The following is a 23,603-nucleotide window of genomic DNA, read 5'->3' on the forward strand; positions in this document are numbered from 1 at the left end:
GTATGTTTGATTGATCAAAGTTTATACGAGAGCGAGTATTTGATTTCAAACAGCGAGGGGAGAGAAGGGGGGAGAGTGGAATGTGAATGTACAGATAGAGGCAGAGTGGGAGGCAAAAAAAGCGAGGGAGAAAAAGAGAGACAGAGAGAGAGAGAGAGAGAGAGACTGAGCAGCTGGATTGCCATGTAAATAGCTGTGCAGATAGGTAGGGTTGGGCTTGGTGCCAAGGGCTCTACAAAGGGCTCCTAACATCTGTTTGAGGGTAGATTCCTGCTCTGTGTTGTAGTAAGAATAATAGTCTCGCTCTGAGGGCCCGTTCCCTCATCAGACGGGATCATGATCACGCATACACACTCTGTAACGACAGACCACAGGCCTGCAGAGCGAGTCGAGCTGTTAATGCTGTTATTACACCGCACCTCAGTCATCAGCATGAACGGACAGGTGGAACATTGCTCAGATAGTGGGAGCTCATTCATGAAGCAGGAGCAGACTCCAGTGAGACTAGCATCCCAGAAACATCCATCCATTAATGCAGGAGAATCAGGGGGCTGAGACGTTTTTAAAACCTCCTGGATAAGTAGGAAGTTTACACAGAGAGATACAGCGTTGAGGGTTCCAGTTTATATTCAAGTCAGCTGTCTGATGAAAACTGCAAAGCCACAAGTTTGGAGTACAGATAATTAAGTGCTACACCAGAATGTTGGAGACAAACTTAAAATATTCCTACGAGGTTTTCCCATCGAGTCGAGAGAAAATAAGCGGGACATCTCCGCTGGAGTGTCATGACAAGGATCCTTTTTCCTCTCCCAAGAACATGTGCGAGCAATTTGTACAACAAATGTTGGTTTTAGACTGTGTTCCTTGCATACTAGTGGCTTTCTCTAAAAAAAAACAAAAAAAAACCATGCAGGCCTCCATTCGTTAGTGGTTGAAAGCAAAGCAAACAAATTAATTAACACTATCTTTACATGGTGGTGGCCAAGGAAAGCAGGCGCTGAAATGTTACACCGTTACCTAAATTCGCATGCATCTGTCTGTGTCCCCCCCCGCCCCCCCCTTCCCACCTCCTCCCTCGCGCGCAGCCTCCCACCCCCTCCCCAGCGCACACGGCGCCCTTGAACAAGACCGGAGGACCACCTGCGTGAAAGAGGAGACCCTCTCTGTTATGTCTCTGCTAGGGAATGAAATAACACGGAATCCAGCTCTGCAAATAACTCACAGTGAAGATCATTTTCCACATGCTGCTTGACAAAAGGTAAAATAAGAACAGATGATATCCTTTCTCGTCTCTCTCTCTCTCTGTGTCTCTCGCTGGGAGTTTGCAGCTCTTGCTCTGCAGCTCTCCTGCTCGGCAGCCCCTCTGCACTGTGTCGTGCCGCTCGGCCCAGCAGGCAGATGCACGGGTCTGACCCCTGCAGTGGCCTTTGTTAAGCATGGGGTATAAGATACAAGCCCCCATTGCTAATATCCACTGATATTTACTCAGCGATTTTTTTTTTCCATGCCCTCCCCTGGCTTAGGTTAAGAGGGGTTTGGAGGAACCTGATCCCAGATCTGATTATTACGTGTGAGCCATCAGGAGCAGCAGGAGGCCTTCTTCTAAACACGGCATCCCTGACAGGAGAGGAGCTAGAACCAGTAGATGATAGCTGGGCCAACTTCTTGGGGAGGACACAGGCCATGAAGGCCGCCTCCTTCGTGGGCGAAAAGGCAAAGGCTGAAATGAGACGTCTGGTCTACAAGGGATTTCTATGATAGGCGTCACTAACTGCTGTCGCCTAGCAACAGAGCCGAAGTTGGACACGACGTGCAAGTTTTAAAGCCCCTTGGTATTTTAGCATGAGTATCGTACAGCTGTTCGGTGGAGTTAAAGCGTTTTGTGGCTTGCCTGGCGACATTACCTTTTTGAAAAGTTGTTTGTCACTGAAACACAATGAGTCCTGGGATAGGTTGGCCCGGGAATGATCCACCCGTCGGAGGCTTGATTTCTCAGGGGTGGAAGGACACGTTTGTCAGCTTGTTGTTTGTCAGTTTGTTGTTTGGAGGAGCCTTTGAAATGGGACAGTCTAGATGTGCAGACTAGAAGGATGCGGCCCCTGAATTGAAACACATCTAACATTTTGAGTATCTTGTAGTGGATTTCCCAAAAAGTACCTATGAGAGTTGGATCAAAAGACCAAAACCATTCTCATGACAAATATGAAAGTACAAACATTTAAGTGGGATGTTGTTCAGTAGGTTTCTTTAAATTTGGACAGAGCCAGACGGACTGTTTCCTGTTTCCAGCCTTTATGATAAGCTGCAGACATGAGAGGGGAGTCTATCTTCTCATGTAACTCTCACCCAGAAAGTTCAAACCCCTCTCTCACACTGTTGAACTGTTTCTTTAGCAACAACAGTGACTCTGCAGACACGCACGTCCAGCGCGCTCCATGCATAATCGAAACCAACACCTCTCAGTCTGCAGTGTAATTTGTCCGAGCGGACCTTTGGCTCAGCCGCTCCGAAGAGGACACATGTGAAGTCTGTCTAATCCAAATAAACAGGTGAGGCTCCGATTAGCCCCCAATTCCCACTGCAAGTGTAACTTCATTTTCAATTTGGACTCTCTCGCTGTGACTCATGGGAGAGCGACTTCAAAGCTACAGCCGTGCACTTGAGGTCATTATCTTCATGTCTAAATCCTCTGCAGGTTCTCGGCATATGGGAACATTTTAACTCTGCATTTTTATGTTTTTGGTGTGTGTGTCTACAGCCATAAATCTGACATGTCAACTATAAAATAAGGCTGACCAGCCACAGATGTAGCTGTAATACCTAACAATAAATGCATAAATAAATAAATAAAATCTTAGCACCTCTGTACTTTTTACTCTAGCATTCAGTAGCCATTGAGATTGATTTGTGTGTAGAGGAGATGGACAGTGAGCAAAGTCAGGACATGAAAAGGGGGTTTTGGGTGTTTCCATTTAATTTTCTATCACTGTTTTGCTTGCTCGCTCTCTTTCTTTCTCCCTCCTATCCATTCTTTAATCGCTCTCCTTCTTTTAGCCTTTAGCTGAGACGAATCCTCCTTTCATCTTCCTCTGCGGCGAGGCCCCGGTGTCTGTTCGCACAAAGCCCGACCATCCCTGACTCCTCGTCAACCCCTTTGCCCAATTCATCAAGCGGAGGCCCACGGGGCATTCATCACCCCCACCACCTTTCATATCCCGCACCAGCTGAAAGCCACTGTCCCTCCTCTGACTTCAATGCAGCCATGACACACCCGCAAGATTTATAGTGGCATAATTAGTAGCAGTGAGAAAAAGGGCCCGCGTGCTTTGGAGGGTCAATCGTACTGTAGCCCAGTCAGAGGAGCCCTGAGAGCCGCTCACATCTGCTTCAAAATAGATTGCACCGCCACCACAAAGTTGATGAATTAGCCAAAAAACAAGGAGCCGGGAAATTCATCAAAGCCTGACAGGGACATCAATACAATCGTACACACTTTGGGTCATTTAAACAGGCTATTCGTCACTATTCACTGGAAGTGAGACACGGCCATAAATCCTGTTCCTGCACTGGGGAAGCTGCTGCTGCCTGTGATGAGCAGCACTGAGGTGAGAACTCCCCCTCAGGACGGGGGTTTCCACAAACAGCTATAGGGAGGTCTAAAATAACAAGCCTAATAGTTAAAGTGTGTTATTGATGTAATCAGGCCAACCCCTCCCACCTCGTCCCGCTGTCACTGATATCTCAAGAACAGAGAACTAATTAAAACACTCCTGCAGTGTGTTTTCATTTCAATCCTCACACAGAAATAAAGCCTTCACTAAACAGCTGCAATTCTCTTTCTTTTCTTTTTTCCTGCACAAGTTGGGACCTGTTGCCACCATTGTGCACCCAGATGCAAAAATCCCCATTCAATCATAAATTAGACCCATTTTTCATTATTCCTGCTGCGGTTTCTCTCGCTGTTCTCTTTCATGTGGGCAGCAGCACCTGAAATATTAAAAATGTGGACATCAGCTGAGAGGAGGGGGCTGATGTGAAGGTGTTAATCAGAGCTGGGAAAAGAGCTTTTACTCTAAAGCTGCACTGAAGCTCAGTATTTAACTTCATGTATGTGCACTTATTTGACAGCTCAAGTGTTATTACTTACTTCTGAAAATTGTGCAATAACTTATACATGTACTTATACAGTATACACATATTACATTGGTTTTATTATTGCATCCACTAATGTATATAGTATTGCATAAGATTTCTTTATTGAGTTCATTTTTAGCTCTATTTTATTTAGTTTGAAAGTATTTATCCCTTTCTTACTTTATATTTTTTAGGACATTGCTCTTATTGTTGAGCTGGCCTGTCCTTCTCGTCCAACAGCATCATTGTACTGTTGAAACTGTCTCTCGTCACCTTTCAGGTTGTTTTTACACACACAACATGAACTTAAACTGCACAATAAAGTTAAAATGAACAGTAATACAAAAATTATTGTGCTCATTTGGGCCTTTTTGCACAATTTGTGCTTGTTTTCTTATGTCTGAATGCAATGTTTTTACTGATTGCTTTTACTTATACATTTATTTCATAAGAAAAAATAAAATATGTACGTGTATATCTGTTGGGAAGATTAAGTGTCACTGCTGTATACGTGCTGGATCGATGAGAACAGGTAAACGAGAACAGGTTAGTTCAACTTATTAATTCAACACCAATATTCACGTTTACACTGTACAATTAACTAGTGAAGCAGTGGTTCTGTGTAGATTAGACATAAAAAGGTAGAATACAGTGTAAAAGGATCATCGTTGACCAACTTTAAATAATACACAAATACTTTTTTTCAAATCAAAGTTTCAAACTCGTTAGCTTTAAGTTGAAAAAACTTAATTTGTGTTAAAAGTTGAAGCTCTTTACTTTTACAGAGCATAAACAAGTCATTTATCAGCTATATATTTACAATGCTGATATTAAAGAAATGCAACCTTCAGTAAATAACTCTCATATCCAGGATTTTCTCCATGTGCTAATGCCTCATCTCATGTTTTCTGAGTTATAATTACTGCAGCAGCTTATTTTTAAAGTTTCTGAAGATTAATGTTGAAAACGTTTTTTAGAAATCCCATCTCAAAAACATCTGATCCAAGCTCTTCTGGAGTTTCCCAAAGTTCAGCAGCAGTCCGATTTGATACCACACGTCATCAACATTTGGATTTTCCTTCTTTTTTTCCCCCTTGCCAGCAGAACAAGTGGTTGAGCTGCTGGTTTGCTGGAGCACATTGAAACGTTGTGCAGAGGGGCGAGGAAGCACCTGCTTCCAGCGAGGAGGTGCAGAGAAACGTCCCTCCGCTGTGGTTGGCACTGGCACTTGTGCGTGAGACCGGTTTGCTCTGAGATTACGCACAGATTATTTTGATAATCTTGCGGGCAGGGAAACGCTCACCTGATACTTTGCGGTTTTCCTGTTCCCCCCTCCACCCCCCCTTCTTCTCCCGGAGTGGCCGTGGTGTTTGACCATAAACCAGTCCGAGTAAATTATGGATCGCCTTTGTGGTGCAGTGGTTTGTTACAGTTTATGATAGATAGAGCTTCTCGGGCTTTGTGTCAGCTGCTTTTGTTTTGTCTTTTTTAACAATGATGGTGTGTGGGTCTGTCTCGCCACAAACTGCTGCCAGCAGAGTTCCCTTTCCCTGGAAGGACCGTGTGCTTCTGTCAGAGAAGGACGCCCAGCAGCCATGAGAGGACCCGCACTGGGATTCTGCCTGACCGGAGGATTCTCTGCAGCTTTCCACAGAGCCCAGTGACAGACAGCGGCACCAGCAGCAGCAGGGAGAAGTTGGACTGGAAGTGGCTCCACACGTTCCAGTGAGGGAAACTGATGCGCGTAAAAGAAGGGATGCCAGCCAGGCGTGGCTTGTGTTTGAACATCCAATGTGAGAATGCGTGGGGAGTATGTATATAATCAGAGTCTCTCCATCTGATGAACAGAGATATCAAACTGATGATTAAAGCAGAGGACGATCAATAAACTCCAGAGGAGCGGTTCGGAGGAGCAGCGGCGCGCCGGGTCTCCCTTTGGCTCCGTGCGTGCGTGCATGGACCAGGACTTGCGTGAAACTTTTCTCCCGCTTCGAGTCGCCCGAACCTTTTAAATGCCGTCGCTCAACCTGACAGCCGTGCACACCATGGCGGAGGTCGGGAGCTTCCTGGGGACGGTGGACTTGGATTTACAAACCTTTCCTTCGCTGGGGAACGTGCCGGTGGTGGAGGCTCCGGCGGGGCTGAGCGAGCGGCTGGGGCAGATCGAGGGCCGGCTGCAGCGGGGGTCGCCCACGGACTTCGGGCACCTGAAGGGGATCCTGAGGCGGCGGCAGCTCTACTGCAGGACCGGCTTCCAGCTGGAGATCTTCCCCAACGGCACCGTGCACGGGACCCGGCAGGACCACAGCAGATTCGGTGAGGCCACGCTCCTTCTTATGGAGCTCAGAAAAGTTCAGAATGCTGAGGATTTGATCATGTGTCTGTCTGCCACCACCAGTGACTTATTATTATTATTTGTGATGCTATTATTATTGTTATTATTATGTTATTACTATGTTATTATTATTATTATTCTACACAGTCACTGACAGATGTGTCTAAATGCAAAGGGTCGCGCTGAGGCCTCCGGTGCTCCTGGGGGGAAACAATTATCCTTATTACAGAAATTTCATTGCAGATTTTTGGGTGATTTACGAGGTGCAATATAGATCCTGCGCTATCAATTGAGATAATTCTCTCCGCTGTCAATCTCCGAGCGACTTTAATTAAGCAGCGTGTTTCCCCCTGTGAGTGCGGCTCCGTGCGTCACCGTCACCTGGAGGCGCGCAGGAGGAGCGTGTGTGCGTGCATGAGGGGCGCAGGTGTCTTCTCCGGCGCTCGTGCTCGTGAGATTTGGTCCCATTGATGCAAATGGGGCGAGGTGCGGGACAGCGATAAAAACACATGAGGTCAGGAGGGGGGGGGGGGGGGTGGGGGGAGCAGACAGACGCGCACATGTCTTCGCGCATCTCGTGTCCGTGCAGTCGCAGGTGCAGACGGAATACCTCCAGATTAAAGCATGACCAGTGCGGAATTCTGGGAAGGTCTTCTTTTTTTTTTTTTTTTTTTATGTTCAGACGTGCAGCCAAAACAAGCCGGTGCACAGGGATGGGTGGTCCGCAGCTTTGTCAGAGCTGCGAGGAGCGACGTGGCTTTGATTAAAAGGAGGAGAAGAAGAAGAAAAAAAGAAAGAGACACACACTCTTTACGCCCCGCAACAAAAAATTAGAGGGATCGTCTGTGTCATCCTCTGGCATGGGATGAGGTCTAGGAGATGGGGACCAGGTGGCCTCTCTGCCAGCTGGATCCTCTCTGACTAACCTCGGCCTCATCATCACAGCAACAGCAGCCCCGTGGCTTTTCATTTCACCGGTTTGTTTCCTGCTCTTTGAACTGTACATGTTCCCCCCTTTGCACCGACTTCCTGTGAGTCAGCAAACAACCGGTGCCCACAGCTCCCAGTGCTCCCTCTGTATTAGAGGCCAGTTGGAAGTCCCAACGCCAGGATGAACACATTTATAGACAACCACAGCCCCATTATGACAGAGTGACGCGATGAGTTGAGCAAGACTTGAAAAGAAAGCGACAAAACCAAAGAAACCCTCCCTCCGCTGCTGCTGCACATTTGTCTTTCCTGTTGTAATCGATGAGAACATCAAGTCATTGAGTGGCATTAAACGTTTTTTCAATGGGAAGTGTGGAGAGGGAAGAAGACGTTGGGTTTCCTTTGAGTGCAAATAATTCAGACTTGAAACGAATCAGATGGCAGTGGACAAATTGCAAAAGTATCAGAATCAGAAGTATTTTATTGCCAAGTACGTTCACACATACAAGGAATTTGCTCTGGTTATTGGTGCAAACAATGAACATAGAAACATAAAAACGCAATAAATACAACATGCAAAGGAGGGCAATAAAATATGGGAAACCAGTATATATTTACTCACTGTTTACTTCACTTTTTACCAATATTTATACAAAGTAACATTTATTTTGAGATAAACATTTCTGAATAAAAATATGTAAAAAATATAAAAAGTGAAGTAAAAAGTGAAACGCTAAATGCAAAACAGTTAACAGTGTCATATTGCAATATGCAATGTAATGCAGTATAATATAATATGATAAGATATAATGTGTTAATTTAACACATCCTAGAGGTGTGGGGGTGGAATAAAAGTCAGAGTCAGGTGGGGGTCCCGGGCCTTGTTGATAAGGCCAACTGCAGTCGGGAAGAAGTATTACGATTTACATGTACAGTACCTGCTCTATCGGCTGAGGAGGCCACTGTATTTGTGTGCTTCATTGACGGATTTGTGTGTGTGTGTGTGTGTGTGTTTGACCTCAGGTATCCTGGAGTTCATCAGCCTGGCAGTGGGTCTGGTCAGCATCAGAGGGGTGGACGCTGGACTCTACCTCGGCATGAATGAAAAAGGAGAGCTCTTTGGGTCGGTGAGTCAACCCCCCCCCCACCAACCCCTCTTTCATGTGCACCCCCATGCATGCAGCCTCTCATTCACAACTAGTCAGGCACAAGAGAGCACACGTCCGTAAGTAGCGGGCTGTCAAAAGAGATGTTTCCAGGAGCAATCTGAGGGTCCGTTTGTTATCGAGGTTCCCATACGTGGCGGATGGGAAAAGCCGCAGTGAGTCAAAACAAGTCGTCCGTGTGTCTCTCACACTCTTGAGTCGCATGCCTCTCTCTCTCTCTCCCGCTGCTTCCCTTCATCACAGAGGAACGAATCCAGACACTAGATTGAACTTCCAGAGCACAAACAACAGCCTCAGTATCAAATAAAAGAAATTCAGAGGTCCCCATGTGTGAAAAGGATTCAAGGGAAAAAACAGCGTCGGAGAGAGAGAGCAAGCTGACCTCATCTAGTTTTTGAGAAATGCAGAAATATTTACATATTTTCCCCAAAGTGGAGACAGGAGCGTTTCGGACGTGTGCGGAGGGAGAGTTCAGTGGAGATCACGTCTCCGTGCACAGCTGGACGGCACTGTTAAATATAGAAGAATTATTTTGTGTTTTTCCACCAGTGATTGTAGTTTCAAAAGAACATCTGTTTTTCAGGGGGGGGCCCTTGTGTGTGTGTGTGTGAGTGTGAGTGTGTGTGTGTGTGTGTGTGTGTGTGTGTGTGTGTGTGTGTGTGTGTGTGTGTGTGTGTGCGTGCGTGCGTGCGTGTGTGTGTGTGTGTGTGTGTTACGTTCTGGCTGACTTTCTCTCATATGTGGTCGGTGTCTGGGGACAGGGGAGGGGAAATGGAAGAGATAAAAACAATGAAAGGGAAGTATGTGAGGGTTACCTGTATCAGGTGTCCCATGGCATTTTACCTGAGGGCCCCTCAGAGCTCAGACTCCCCCCCCCCCCCCCCCCCACTGCCCCCCCCCCCGGCCCCCAGCTCTGAACATTTCCAACAGAGGCTACTTTTTAAAGCACGGCCATTATGTGGAAAAGTGCAGATACGGTTACTGCTATCAGAGTGTGGCATCCCGGAGCCTTGACCCTGCATAGGGGAGGTGATGGTGGGAGGCCATGATTCGGTGGGTCGGGGGGGGGGGGGGGTTGGGGGAGTAATTGCACACCTGAATAAGTCACCTGACTGACAGAGAGAGAGAGCGATGTAAATATATATGTCTGAATCTGAGAGGGCCAGGAGGGGGGACAGGAGGTCGCTTCCGGCCCCCAACCACCAGACCTCGACGAGCTTTTGATCCGATGAGGTTTGTGCGTGCGTCTGCGTGCGTGTCTGTCAGGAGGACAGACAGCCGGCCTAGTCATGTGCCCTCGGGGCTGTGTTTACAGACAACAGCTCCACCACGCAGCCGCAGCCAAACTGAGCCTGACAGCCAATCAACAAAATTACTGCTGTAATAAAAAGCAAGACTCTTGCACAAACACCATAGAGTGTGCTAAAGGCTAAAAGATCGACCGATAGCGAACGTTTATCTCCTTCGTAGCCCAAAAGAAAAAGAAAATGTGTGTGTGTCCAGGGGGACAGCGGGAGGGAGAGACTGTTTGGGAACACCCTTCAATTTCTGGGCCTGGGTCCTCAGTGATACCCTTGACTCCTTTGAGACTGACCGGTCCTGGCAGGAAAGCAGCTCTTATTGTTCTCTCCCAGTCACTCAGCCAGCACACTCTCACCTGTTGAACCCGCAGCCATCGCTCATGCTGCGCCATCAGTGAAGGCCGGGGCTGTGTGTGTGTGCTCTTGTACAGCTATCTTTGTGAGGACCACTTTGAGCCCACAAGCTACGGAGTGAGGACATTTAAGGCCGGTCCTCACTTTCTGACCCACCTTTACTGGGCTGTTTAGGGGTTTAAGACTTGGTTTTAGGACTAGGATTAGAATTAGGTTTAGGTTAGCATTAGGCATTTAGTTTGAATGGTTAGGGTAAGGGTCTAGGGAAATGCATTATGCCAATGAGTGTCCTCAGAGTGTAAGATAGAAGCATAAATGTGGGTGTGTGTGTGAGAGGAGCCTGTACTCCCGTTCACTGTTCTCATTGTAGCACATGCAGGGAGGGAAACACTTCTCCATGAACAACTAGAGGTGAACAGGTCCGAGGAGTAAGTGTCGGGCGTGTAGTGAAAAGCCGACTGTAATGACTTCCCCTCGTTTGTCATAATGAGCTCCTGTCTAGATGAGCTTCTGCTGCTTCAGTTCAGCTTTCGGTGCAAAGGACCAAAGTAGTTCACGACAAACACAAACGGGTCCGTCAGAGACTGGGAGATCTGCTTGCAGGGCAGCATCGAACATCTCAACCTACGCTTGTGTTCTCTCTTTAATGTCTGTCGTTGCAAATGTTCTTTTCCCTCGCTCAGCGCCGTGCAGAGCAGCACCTGACTGACGTGTTGTGTTTCTCTCCTGCAGAAGAAGCTGACGGCAGAATGCGTGTTCAGGGATCAGTTTGAGGAGAACTGGTACAACACCTACTCTTCAACTCTGTACAAGCACACGGACACGGGGCGCTTCTACTACGTGGCCTTGAACAAGGACGGCTCGCCCAGGGAGGGAAACAGGACTAAGAAACACCAGAAACTCACCCACTTCTTACCCAGGCCGGTGGAGATTGAAAAGATCCCGCAGGCCTACAGAGACCTGTTCCAGTACAGGTGACCAGAGCTGGTTCCACCGGGAGGAACAGAAGTAAACGAAGAGGAGAAGGGGGGTGTTGTGGATATTTTGGACCCGGTACTGAACTGTTCGACCTCAACACCCGCTGAGGTCACTGCGTTTACACCTCAGCCCACTACAAAGCACATACGGCACTGACATAAACTGTGTGCACGCTCCTGGATGTCGCTTCTTTGCTTCTGTAGTGGACTTGCGACGCCGGCGAGGACAGAGTCGTCTTGTTAAACCACTACGGACATGGGGACAAATGTGGCCCACATGACTGCCCAGCTGTGGGGCAATCAGGTGCCACGTTTCTCTAAATAACCACTTGTTTTGTTTTTTAAAAGGTAAATGCATAGATACTGAAAGGGTAGTGAGGAATGGAGTCCTAAGCTGGTGGGGGAGAACCAAAAGGAAAAGTTGGTATGAGAAGGCAGGAAAGATCAATTTAAAAAAGCTGCAGAAAGGAAACAGAAAGCACTGCAGATGAAACGTTTGTCATGCTCTGTACACAGTCATGGTAAATGTAAGCGAGGGCACATTCCACAAACACAGAGATGGATGGAGAGACGGAGCGTGGCAGGTTTGGATGGTCGGGCACTAAAGCGAACGGGAACAAACTGTTACAACGGGAGCTTTTATTGAGTTGTCCTCAAAAATCAAAGATGAAAGGCGGGGACGTAAAAATCTCTGATGAATGTGTGACAGATGAAAAGAGCACTTACTGCACATCCCCAGTTCCCAGCTGCGGGCTCGCTCGGTCTCCCATGCAATCATCAGTCTAACGATCGCATTCATCACGTTTAGATAAAGCACGGAGCGGCGTCTTGTAGGAGTTGTATGCGGAACAAACGATGAAGCTCGGGACAAAAGCACTTCTCTGACTGTGGTTGAAAAGAATGACAGATGAGGGGGGTGGGGTGGGGGGGGGGGGTTCTGTGACTTGTAATGTTCGGAGTGTCAGGAACATTATTAAAAATGCAAGCAGCTGAGGTGTACATATGGGTGATCCTATTTATGAGATGTACAATATATTTATTTTCTACCTATAAAGTATAAATATAAATCTATATATTTATTTATTGCAAAGACTTTATTTTGTAATGAACTTGAAGTTATCTGGACGGTTAGATTCTACTGAAATTACACCAAAATAAAAAAGCAAAAAAAAAAATTGTTATGAAGAACTGCAATGAAAATGACAATAAAATTGTCCTGCTATCAAGAACTCATTGTGAGAGACTATTTTTCCTTTGATTAAAATCTGATTTACCAATTAAAACCAGATATAGATATCAATGTGAATGTTGCATTTCTTTCCTGGTGTTTCCAGCCATGTTAGTGGTGCAGTGCCGTGAACAATTTCGACATGCGATTTTGCATATACATTCAAGGTCCCCAGAGGATAGACCCTGTGTATTTTGGTGTTCCCCTGGCTTCTCCTCTAGCACCAACATGACGTGTTTTTTTCACCTGATAATAAATTCACTTCAAAGTAGCTTCACCTCAAAGATATCTCTATTGAAATGCCATTTTTATGCAGCTTGCCCATTGTTGTATTAAATGTTATGTCTGTAATGTCATCGACCATGTGGCATTTGCGAGAAAATTAGGTGAGAAGTTGCAACACCCGTAGAACCCAGAGCCAATTTGCCCTCACAAACCCTTTACCCAGTAATGTGCACAGGCCCCTCTGGCTCCATGAGGTCTTAATCAACCCACATCAACCCAACAAAATCAGGCTCCCTGTGCAACTGGATCCCGACTCCTCCGCTCCTAATTGGCTTTACACATCAGCCGGGGTTCAGGGCAGGGATTGGTTGTTCCCGGCGGGGGGGGCCTCACAGACCCCGTCACGGCGCAGGCAGCACCGGGGCCTTCTGAACGGACAGAAACAGCTGCCTGCTCCACAGAGAACCAGCAGGGATGTGCTGCTGCAAACGTGGAGTGGTGGTAATCTGGGGCTAAGAGGGGATGGGATCAACATTTCAACATCTGCAATAGTTGTAATGTTTCTCCACTGGCAGATATCTGTAAGCTGTGAGAGCAAGCTCCCCTGGGGGGAGGGAATGGAAAAGTCAAAGACATGCAGGGGAAAACCCTGGCAGACTGAGAAATGAAAACAATACCAGGAGAGGGAAAATAGATGAAAGATTGAAGGGAGAAGAGAGTGGGACAGAGGGTGTGAAGCACTGGGACAGCAGGATGGATCCGTCAGACGGTTAGGGGTAGTACTAAATTTCTGAATATATTTGTGTTTGTGCCAAAATGAGAAGAAACATACTGTTCTCATGTGTGTATAAGAAATATGAGTTAGCCTAGCTTAGCATGGACACTGAGAGCAGAGGGGAGTAGTCTGGCCCAAAACAATGGCAACATAAATCTGCCTACTAGCTCATCAGTCAACACGTTGTAACTTGTTTGACCTTAAACATGAACCCAACTTTGTAAATATAAAGTTGTACTTTTACATGGGGACGTGTAGTTCTTCATCAGGAACAATGACTCTGTGGAAGCAGGATGATTTTGTGACAGAGCCATGCTAGCTGTTTCCAGTAGTTTATTGTCATTATACTAAGCTAGGCTACCTGCCTATTGTACGTTTTATCCATATGTGTGGTTAACATTTTTCCACACAACATATTCCTCTTTATTGATTGTATGTTTAAAACCTGACTCATACTATCCTCGATATCTGGGAGGCTTTGTTATCCCTCGTCTCTCTCGACTGTCTAATAAAGGCAATCAAAACAAGCCCCTAGAATGACCGGCCAATATTTGACCATGACATTTTATATATTCTTAAATATCTCCGTCAGTATAAAGCTCAACAATCCACCATCAGTCGTGCTTTAGATACGTAATGATACAGGTGTGTAATAAAAAGTTTGTGGAAGACCTTCAATAATAAAAATAACCAATAACCGAATGCCAACATTCCGCACTATAAATTCAGTCAGTGCAGAGGAATGTAGAACACTTAAAAAACAAATAACTCAAACACGGGAGTTGCTCATCCTTTTGGTCACTTTATTAAATGTTATATTAAATACTTATCAAGATAATAGCAGATCAGATTCATGGCAAATCAACTTGGTGTATTATCTAACATAAGAACATTCTTAGAGGAGGGCAAAAAAGTTTCTCGACACTTATGAAATACACCTTGTGCAAACGCAGGAGCCAACTAGAGAAGTGGGCGTCTCTTCATGAAAAATGCACGTATTCTTCATGTTTAACAGCTACACCAGTTTAAGCATTTAGAAGCAAGAATGTGCCAAAGTAGAGTACAGGTAGTCTGGGTGTCTGCCTGCCAAGACTACAGTATCCAGGAGGATGGATTCTCACAAAGCAGACAACACTTGTCAGCCCGTTATAAGAAGATTTCCAATCTTTACTTCTTCCCGTCACGTCCAACCTGATCAAACACGTGTCAAACTGTGACGGACGAGTAAAGGGAAACGTTTTGGGCCCTGTGATACGTGGCTGAAGTGGTTATGCTTTGCGAGACCCCATCAGTCACCCCAGCTCGGGATCAACACAAGAGGAACATAAACGATGGACAGGACACACAGTGCTATGCTAGACAACACATGACGATGGGAGTGAGGTTACGAAAAGGAACGGGCAGGCAGTTTTGAACAACAGAAGCATTCCATTAACATGTTCAGTGACAACTAACATAAACACTTAAAAGCAAAATAGAAAAAGGTTCTGAACAAATCTCAACTTTACAGAGTTTTTTTAGGAAACTAATATATAATAAGGCCAAAATTGTTATGCTTTTTTTTTCCTGTTATTGTCCACTCATCAGTTTCTTCTATTTGCCAAGAAGAGCAGGACTTTGCAGCACCAACAGCTGTGGGTGATATTGGTGGAGGAATCTACTGGTGCTAATAATCATGTAACCCTAACCCTTTACAGTTAATGAGTCCCGTCATCAACGACACTGGTCCCACTCAGTTTAGTTAGGCATTTAAAACAGTATAAAAAACTGAGTTTAAATTATATGGAAACCCTCTTAAGGGGGAAACAGAACAATGCTTTAAAGCATTGGGGGTAAAACTTGTTCGTCTTTAAATACATGAAAAATGAAGATATAGAACTTGAATAACATTAAGGCGGTATATACATTTTTTTTGTCCTGTTAAACATCCTAACAGATCTTTCACAGTCATTTATACATTATATTCCACTTCCTCTCAGTGAACTACAGAATAAAGGACAGAGTCTAGGCCACTTGAGGCCCCAGCGGACAGCGGCCTAGTCTCAAAACTACTCCACCCTCTGCTTGGTGCTCCGGTTTGCCTTGAGCGCTGCTCAGTTACAGGGCCACGCTTGGACTGGGCCACTGGGAGCTGGCTAGCTGTGTGGACAGGGGGATGGGTTGTGGGGGCTGAGGAATAGTCCCTCTGACCTACAGGCCCTTGGAGGGCCCAGGATTCTTGCCCATGCTTTGCTGGCCGTGGAGCTGCTGGTAGAGTCCCAGCAGGTCCATCTGGCTGAGCCCGCTGCCTCCCATCATGCCGTTCTGCAGGGCCAGCTGGTTCAGGTAGCTTGCCTGGTTAGCCATGGCCAGCTGCTGCTCCTGCACCTTCCTGTTGGTGATGAGCTTCTGCACGAACATCATCAGCTGGACAGAAAAACAAAACAAAACAGACAAATTAACTACAAATAACTATATATGACTATTGTAGTGAAATAACCACCAGCTGCAGACCTCACATGACCTGAGCAAATGTAAGAACAATGGAAAATAAAAGCAATACACCAGAAAAAATCCAATATGACAAAATAATGATCTCAAAAGGTTCAACGGAATGATTAATTTAGTTATTGACCTAATTATAACCTCAAAAACACAAGAATATACAAAATATGTGTTGAGAAAAAACAACACCAAGTTCATCAAGTTAAGGCAGGAAATTCCAGAAGGTTTAAAAATGCAGTTACTATAAAACCTGAATTTACAAACAGCTGGTGATCAAGCTGATTTCTTCTCAGTTCCTCAACAAAGGCTGGAAAGTCACGCTAAGGCACAGATTGTTTTTCTCAGGACAGTACTTTGAGTGATGACAACATTTTTTCAGTTTTAGTCAGACTTCACAACAACAACAACTCTACAGCTGATGTCTGAGGTTGATTATAAGTGTCTCACAGATGTAGTCAAGGTTAACTAAGAGCTTGTGAGGGGTCAGAGAAAGAAAACTCAGATACTACTACCACTGCAGACCAGGGTGATTTACTGACCTGGAAGATTCAGAACAGCCTTGAAACGATTAGGTTTTGATCGTGTGAATTGAATTGTCGTCTTTTTGTGATCTTTATGCATTGAGATCACAACCTCTTGGGCTTGTTGGACTGCCCTTGGAGAGTGAATGAATAAATACTTCTACCTACTAATACTTTTTTTAAATTCAGGGTACATACTGCAATATACTGTTTTTGAAAGTAGAATAATAACAATGTGCATTTTTCGGCCGAGTTTCTTCTACAGTTATGTTTCCGTCTGTGTTTGTTCGTGTTTTTTTAAGCAGGATTACAAAAAAACTGCTCAACGGATAACCACGAAACTTGGTGTAAGGATGAGATATAGGTCTTTCTTGATGGACCCATTCAATTTTGGTTTGGATCTGAATCAGGAGGAAGATTTGGGATTGTTTCCCCATTTTCTTTAGCATTGTGAGATAGGGTGTTAAACCTTTGTTGATTTCTCAAAGAATAATTTATTGACCTTGATGACACAAACATCTGGCATGTTTAGGGGACCTATATTTATAAGTGTGGAAATTAGGTACAGATCAAAATACTACTGTTTGGCCTTGGCTGAGGCATGTGCTCTCTAAGTGCCCCACTAGTTTCTGGTAGAATAGTGACAGCAGACATTACACTACCAGAGCCAGTTCTTACCGTCTGCTGCCTGGTGAGAACATCCCTGTAAACGGCTTCCCTGCGCTTGATCTCCAGCTCCACAGTGGCCTGACGTCCCATGGCCATAGACTGGACCTGATCCTCTGTAAGCTCAGAGTTCTCCTTCCACTGTTGGGAGAGACGACAGCTCACATACATTAACTCCAGTCCCCATCTCGGTCATAATACAGTTCAGTGACAGAAAAATAATGCTTCTTTAGAAGATTAAGACTCTTGCAGTGAGAATTACTATCAACAAAGACCGATTTAGATGCTGTGCTGCAAAAGTGTTGACACTCACCAGTCTGGCAATGGTGTCCTCCATTGACTCCCGTGAAAAAGTCTTCAATGCATTTGTTGCTTCAATGACTTTCTGTCGTCCCTGGTTTATCAGGTCCTGAAGACAAATCAAAGCAAAAAACACGACACTGGTTAAATAAAGGTAACTGTGGGGATTTGGTATTTACTACATGATGGAAGATCTTGAAACCAGTTATTGACACTATTGAAATTAACATTGAATCAAATTAGTTGACTTGAACGTCGCCATTCATAGGTACACTGAATCACGCAGCTCTTCACTGAGCAGCCACAACTTTACAACAGGTGATTGGTTTCAGTGCTGTGGCCCATTGGTGTAATTTTGACATAGCAGAGCCACAAAGCCATGAAGATCAACTGCAACTACCTGTTAAGTTTTTAATCTCAATACTACCAGCATCTCTAAACATAGGAACAACATACAGGCTGGGATTGATAAACTCTGTGCTGACCAAGTAGAGAAGAAGTTATCAGGAGTTGGAGAAACCACAGCTAACAAGGGTGTTAACATTAATATTCATGAGGGGGACAAAGACAGGATTCCAAACAAATACTAATCATGCTGCTGTGGTTGAACATGGCTCACGTCACTCGTGGCCTTGCTAGATTCATATTTAAGTTAAGTCTCATCATATATGAGCTGGATCATGATCTGACTGGGGAAACGGGGTTTACAGAGCAGCTTGTCTGGTCTTATTCCAGTAGTGTAGTGTTACCTTTGGCACCCCCTACAACACATATTCTCTAAAGGGGGACAGCAGATTGCAGCGCGCCCACAGACACCTGAGTAAAGGACATAATTGGTAGAGATGCCTGTGTGTCACACTGTATTTATTGGATGTTTAATTTATTGGTAATTACAAATTAGTCAGTCATTTGCCGACATTAGCCTTTGTGCGTAACTGCGCTGCAGCAAACAGCTGGAACTGATGTGTCTCAGGATCATCATGGTTCTCCCCCACAGAAATACACTCTTCAGGGCTTCAGAAGGAGAAAGGTCCTCCACTTCTAAAGAGCCCTCTGTGTAAGAGCTGCCTCTAGATTCTGTGTCTTGCTCATTTTTTTGCTCATTTTATGGCCTGAAAATGTCACAACAATTACACTGTCACTCTCAGACTGTCCTCAGTCCTCAGCCCAGTTCTTAGCATTTTCAAAATGCTCAATGTGTGAAGTAAGAGCAAGGTGAAGTTACACCTAAAGCTCAAAATGAGTTTAAACTCAGTTAGTTTATGAGTGTTTCCTTATTAAAAAGATAGAGGTACACAATTCCTCACATGCCACAATTACAAGAACTGAAGCCAGCACTCAGTATTTTTACACTAATAACTTATTGAATAACACAAATTGCCTCTTTGACTTTATGCCCTCTGTCAGTCAGATGAGCCACGATGTATAAATAGCTGCTGCCCGAGACATGCAGCATTACAAACTGTTGGGTAGAGGAGTGGGGCAGACTGGGCTTGTTGGCTCGTAGACTGTTGTCACAATTAGCAGTGGGGTCTGAGGAATGTGGGGCGCCATGCCGTGGGGGAGGGAGAGGGGGGTGTGAGGCAGGAGAGGGGCATGTGGAGCTCATTACTTACCTCCAGCTGCTGGTTGGTCATGGAGGCCAAAGCCGCCACGTTGTAGGAGAAGTAGTTGGGAGAGCCCATGTCCATTTGCGAGTATTGTGTCTGGTAGTTGGTCCTCATGGAGAGACCCTGTCAGATGAAAGACAGAGGAGGGAGAGAGGAGGCAGAGGGCCCCCCAGCGTCCAATGAAATAGATGGTCAGTATACATCAATTAGGCAGGTGTCACCAAGTGCATGATAGGAGAGAATGTATCACTGTGGTCGACCAGAGACGACAGCTCACTTGGCCCGTCACCCTCAGTCAGTAAACTTGTCAGTAACTCTTGGCACGTTCAACCAATTCACTCTGCAGGAGAAACACGATGTGTGATGTCAGCCTGCTCCTCTTGTATGAAATGTGTGTGTGTGTGGGGGGGGGGAAGAGAGCGATAGAGAGCAGTGACCAGATGTAAACAGTCCTGTCCCAGTAAAGGCCAGCAGGATACCAATGTTTGTGTGTAATTGAGCCTCTGCTGCAGATGGTTGTCCCGTGCCCTGTAATCTGGCCATCCGGTGTATGTGTATGTAGGGATGTGTGTGTGTGCGCATGTGCCTGTGTGTGTTGGGGCCAGTGGGGGTTGTTGGACCTGGTCAGAGACAGGTGTACAAGCCTAAACACTACAAAACCTCAAATCAACCACAAAACACATGATCGAGTACACCACACACACACACACACTTCAGGTTTGGGTTTGCCATTAACAAGCAGCTGCCCTTGGACTTCCGTTGCATTCTCAGATGCTCTTCAGACCTCAAACATCTTCAGACAGACACAAAATCATGACTTGACTAAATTATGAAAACTTGGTGTCAGAAATGTATGACATGAGTCTTGTTGAGCTCTACACTCAGCTGGAGTCATCCCAGGTGGCTCCTGGGTTCAGTTGTGAGAATCTGATCATGTTCTAACAGTTTCTTGGTTGCGTTTCCTGAGTTGCAAGTCTGATATTCATACACGTTACTTTTCCTGGCACAGGCGGCCAAACCCTTAAGTTATGAAGACATTAGCAGAGGCCGGGTTACGTTCCAGTTGTTTCTCCTACAAATCTCTGAGTAAACAGCGTGAAGCTGAACAGCTTCTCATGGATGAAAGTGACCACTTCTCCATCTTTTAGTGTGTGACAGATTGCGGTGATGCGAACACAATTGAAATCCTCACATTCGACCTCAGCGCTGCAGTTCCTACGAATGGGAACCCTCTGTTCTCTTGAAAAGCAGAGGAGCTCTGAGGGAAAGCCGCTTAAGGCACACAGAGGGCAAAGGAGGGAGTGTGTGTTGGAAAAATAATCATTAGAGTGAATTAGAATCTAGGATTACACCGGGGGGAGACCTGCTTCTGCTCGTTTACAACATCAAGCCCCCCACATCTCCAAATAAACCCCACTAATTGGTCATTGATTTGTACCATAAGAAAGGAAAGGGACGCTGAGAGGACAATGCAGAAGAGGAAAAGAGAGAAAAGTGTAACGCAGACAGACGAGTGGTCCCTAAACATCTATTGACGTATGTACTTAATGCTAGACGCAATTTGGAAAGCCTCAGTTATTTGTACAGGAGATCACTAAACTGATGGTGGGCAAAAAGGACCATGAGTGGAGTAGAAGGGAAGCCCTGTCACCTGCTTACTCCAGGTGATGAAATTATACAGATCCAACACAAACCCACACAAGAGGGATTTGCTCACCTTGCACTTTGATGTCAATAACATGGAGAATGATCGACAGAGGGGATAAACGCTGTACGTGTGCCTTTGTTTTTGGGAATGGTGGAGATGTCACTGTGCAGCACGCATGTCTCTTCTGTGTGAGTTATTTTCTCGTACCTTCTTCTCGGCCTCATACTCAGTCCAGGCAGCCTTGCGGTCCTCCTCGCTCAGGGCTTCCTCCTCCTTGTGGTCCAGCAGGGAGTCGTGCTCATGGTAACACGAAATCTGGGCCTTATTGTTCTGCAGCATCTCAGCCAGAATGGGATCCTGCATAGGGGGAGATATCAAAAAGATGAAAAGGGTCACAATGGGTTTACAGTCATCACTGGAGGAGGGGGGGGGGGAGATTTGGCTCCGGGGAAGCTTACGAAGGCCACACTGACTTTGAGTGAAAAAACAAAACATGAAAAAAACATATGTATCTACTTACTATCAGCTTACATAGTGTTTTGGGGATATACAGTTTGGAAGCAAATTGCTTTTAAAAAAATACTTTTTGCAAAGCAACACATTTGAACTGAGGAAGATCTTTGCTGTTTTAAAACAATGTTTCTTAATAAAATGCTCTGTGATCGGCAGAGCACAGAATCTTATCAAAGTGGAGTTTGATCTTTGCTGAAAGTTTTTGGGGATTCACCTGAATGCTCAGATATCTACACACTACTTAAGAGAAAACAAATTCTAGTAAAATAATAGTGTTTTTGGACACAAATATAATGTTTATATGTATGCCTCATTCAGAAGAATTATAACTGTCGTTAAAAAAACAAGTTTTGAGCCTTCATTCAATAGTCACATGTGGATTGTTGGCAGGAGATGAGGGAACGAGGTAAATCGGATCCAACCCAACACTTGGAATAAGGAATATTAATAAAAAGCTTGAATTTCCTAATAAATTTATTAAAAGGACACATACAAAACCAAACAAATTAAATAAATAAAAAATAAACAAATGAAGGATTTTTTTTTTCGGGGACGGGGTGGGGGGCTGGTTTCCATGACTACATTGTTTATGAAAACAATACCCGAGTAAAATTAAGAGAGCTGGGCCAGGCTCCACTCACACAAACATGGTTTGAATTACTCTCTCCGCAGCACGTTTGCTTTTCTTTGTCTCAACTTAGCTTTACATTAAACTGGAGCATTGCATTCTGGAAACAAACGTCATACAGAAGTTGCATCATTAACCTACACATGGACCAAGAGGGGATCCACGTCTCCTCTCCCTCTCATTTTAAAAAGGTGACAATAAGCTTGAAGTTGTAAACAAAATAAATCATGTCACTGGTATTGAGGAAGAAAAAAAAATATAAAACAGAAACAACACACTAAGAAATTAAGCAGTGATTGCAAACCTGCATTGAATAAACTGAAAATAAACACCAGGCCAGACGGAGTGAAACTGGATCCCCATATGGGTGAGAAGAGAGCTGCAACAAAACTACACAAGAACCTATTTTTAGGTTCTCCACAACTCCAGAGAACGACAGTTCAGGGGCCTCATTTATAACCGTTGCGTACGCACAAAACGGGCCTGAAACGTGCGTACGCCACTTCTCACGCCAACGTTGGGATTTATAAAAACAAACTTGACGGGAAAATGTGCGTATTTCTACGCAAACTTAGACCCTCCCGTACGAGCGTTTTGGGGAGACGGGAAAACGGCGACACAGACGTAAGGTGGTGAACTGCAGCAGATTATTGATCCAATTCATAATTTACATTAAAACCAACAGTTTTTCTCGCGCGACGTATCTGCTCCACATGAGCCTTTTAATTAAAAAAATATAAAACAACTTTAAGCAAATAAGGTTCAGATTTGATTTAACGGCAGAGTTACGGAGCCGAGTCATTAATAGGTTTTAATAATATCTTCTAACACTGTGCGTGTATCATCAGATCGCTGCAGTGAACGGGACTGAGCCAGAGAGCGCACAGAGCACCCAGAGCACAGAGCACACAGAGCGCACTGGAGATTACTTATAAGAAATCAGGAAACTTTCCAAATAATATCCCAGAAGAGGTGAGGATCCACTGATGTGAGGGAATCGGTCCGATGCTCTAAATAAATAAATACTGCTGTGACACTGGTGCGGGGAACTGCTCGATGTGTGCATGTGACTGGAAGAACGAGGAGGAAGCGAGGCTTCAGCGATCTCTGATCTCACACAGTGTGTTATCCACAGCAGCAGCAGCAGAGTATCAGTGTATTTTCTTTATTAGTGACATCGCTGCTGTCCCATAAAGTCGCTATTCACCTCCACCTCACTAACAAACACCTCGCTGTCAGTGTCAGAAAATTTCACTTCCTATTCACATCGCTTGATGCCGTGACTCACGGTGGAAACCCATTGGTCAGCAGCATCATTTAATATTCACGCTGTGCTTTGCGTTGACCATTTATTGAAAGGTTGAAAGTGGGCGTGTGGAGGGTGGATTTGGAGGCAGATCCACGTACGAACGTTTCCAAGTGGACTGTGATTTTTAAAGCGAACATTGCGTTCAGTTGTACGTGCGCACGGTTTTATAAATCGGAATTATCTTTTGCGTACGCCATTTCCGGATTTTGTACGTACGTACACTTTTAGTATGAATCCTACGCACTCTTTTATAAATGAGGCCCCAGGTGACTGGAACCAATAGGTGCTAAAGAGCTTCTCGTCTGCGCATCTATCAACCCATCAAGCGTCCAAAATCCTGGGCCCTGGATCTGATTCTGCTCCTCATTGACACATGTTTATGTTTCCTAGCCATCACACTCAATCAGGACAAAACCAGGCCAACCCTGAACAAGCAGACATTTCAGAGCAGAGGCACAGGCAGCTATTCAGCTGCTGCTTTGCTCTCTAATTAGGACAT

General features: G+C 45.2%; 2 protein-coding genes across 3 annotated transcripts in view; one reads left to right on the top strand and one right to left on the bottom strand.

The window, feature by feature from the left end:
* Nucleotides 1-6,146: 6,146 nt before the first annotated feature.
* Nucleotides 6,147-11,198, top strand: fgf16 (fibroblast growth factor 16). Its single transcript, XM_061080099.1, has 3 exons — nucleotides 6,147-6,450; nucleotides 8,423-8,526; nucleotides 10,953-11,198. The coding sequence occupies exons 1-3, from the start codon at nucleotides 6,147-6,149 to the stop codon at nucleotides 11,196-11,198; spliced, it is 654 nt and encodes a 217-aa protein (XP_060936082.1).
* Nucleotides 11,199-14,207: 3,009 nt separating this feature from the next.
* The window catches only part of atrx (ATRX chromatin remodeler), a 35,274-nt gene continuing 25,878 nt past the window's right edge, over nucleotides 14,208-23,603 (bottom strand). For both annotated transcript variants that reach the window (XM_061079012.1, XM_061079011.1), the window contains exons 30-34: nucleotides 20,862-21,011; nucleotides 19,013-19,129; nucleotides 17,410-17,505; nucleotides 17,109-17,237; nucleotides 14,208-15,831 (exon numbers count right to left, since the gene is read on the bottom strand). In XM_061079012.1, the coding sequence (XP_060934995.1) occupies nucleotides 15,616-15,831; nucleotides 17,109-17,237; nucleotides 17,410-17,505; nucleotides 19,013-19,129; nucleotides 20,862-21,011 (708 nt within the window). In that variant the 3' untranslated portion in view covers nucleotides 14,208-15,615. The remainder of the gene's footprint in view (nucleotides 15,832-17,108; nucleotides 17,238-17,409; nucleotides 17,506-19,012; nucleotides 19,130-20,861; nucleotides 21,012-23,603) is intronic.

The sequence above is a fragment of the Limanda limanda genome, chromosome 10 (assembly GCF_963576545.1).
Source record: "Limanda limanda chromosome 10, fLimLim1.1, whole genome shotgun sequence".
In the NCBI taxonomy this organism is placed as follows: Eukaryota; Metazoa; Chordata; class Actinopteri; order Pleuronectiformes; family Pleuronectidae; genus Limanda; species Limanda limanda.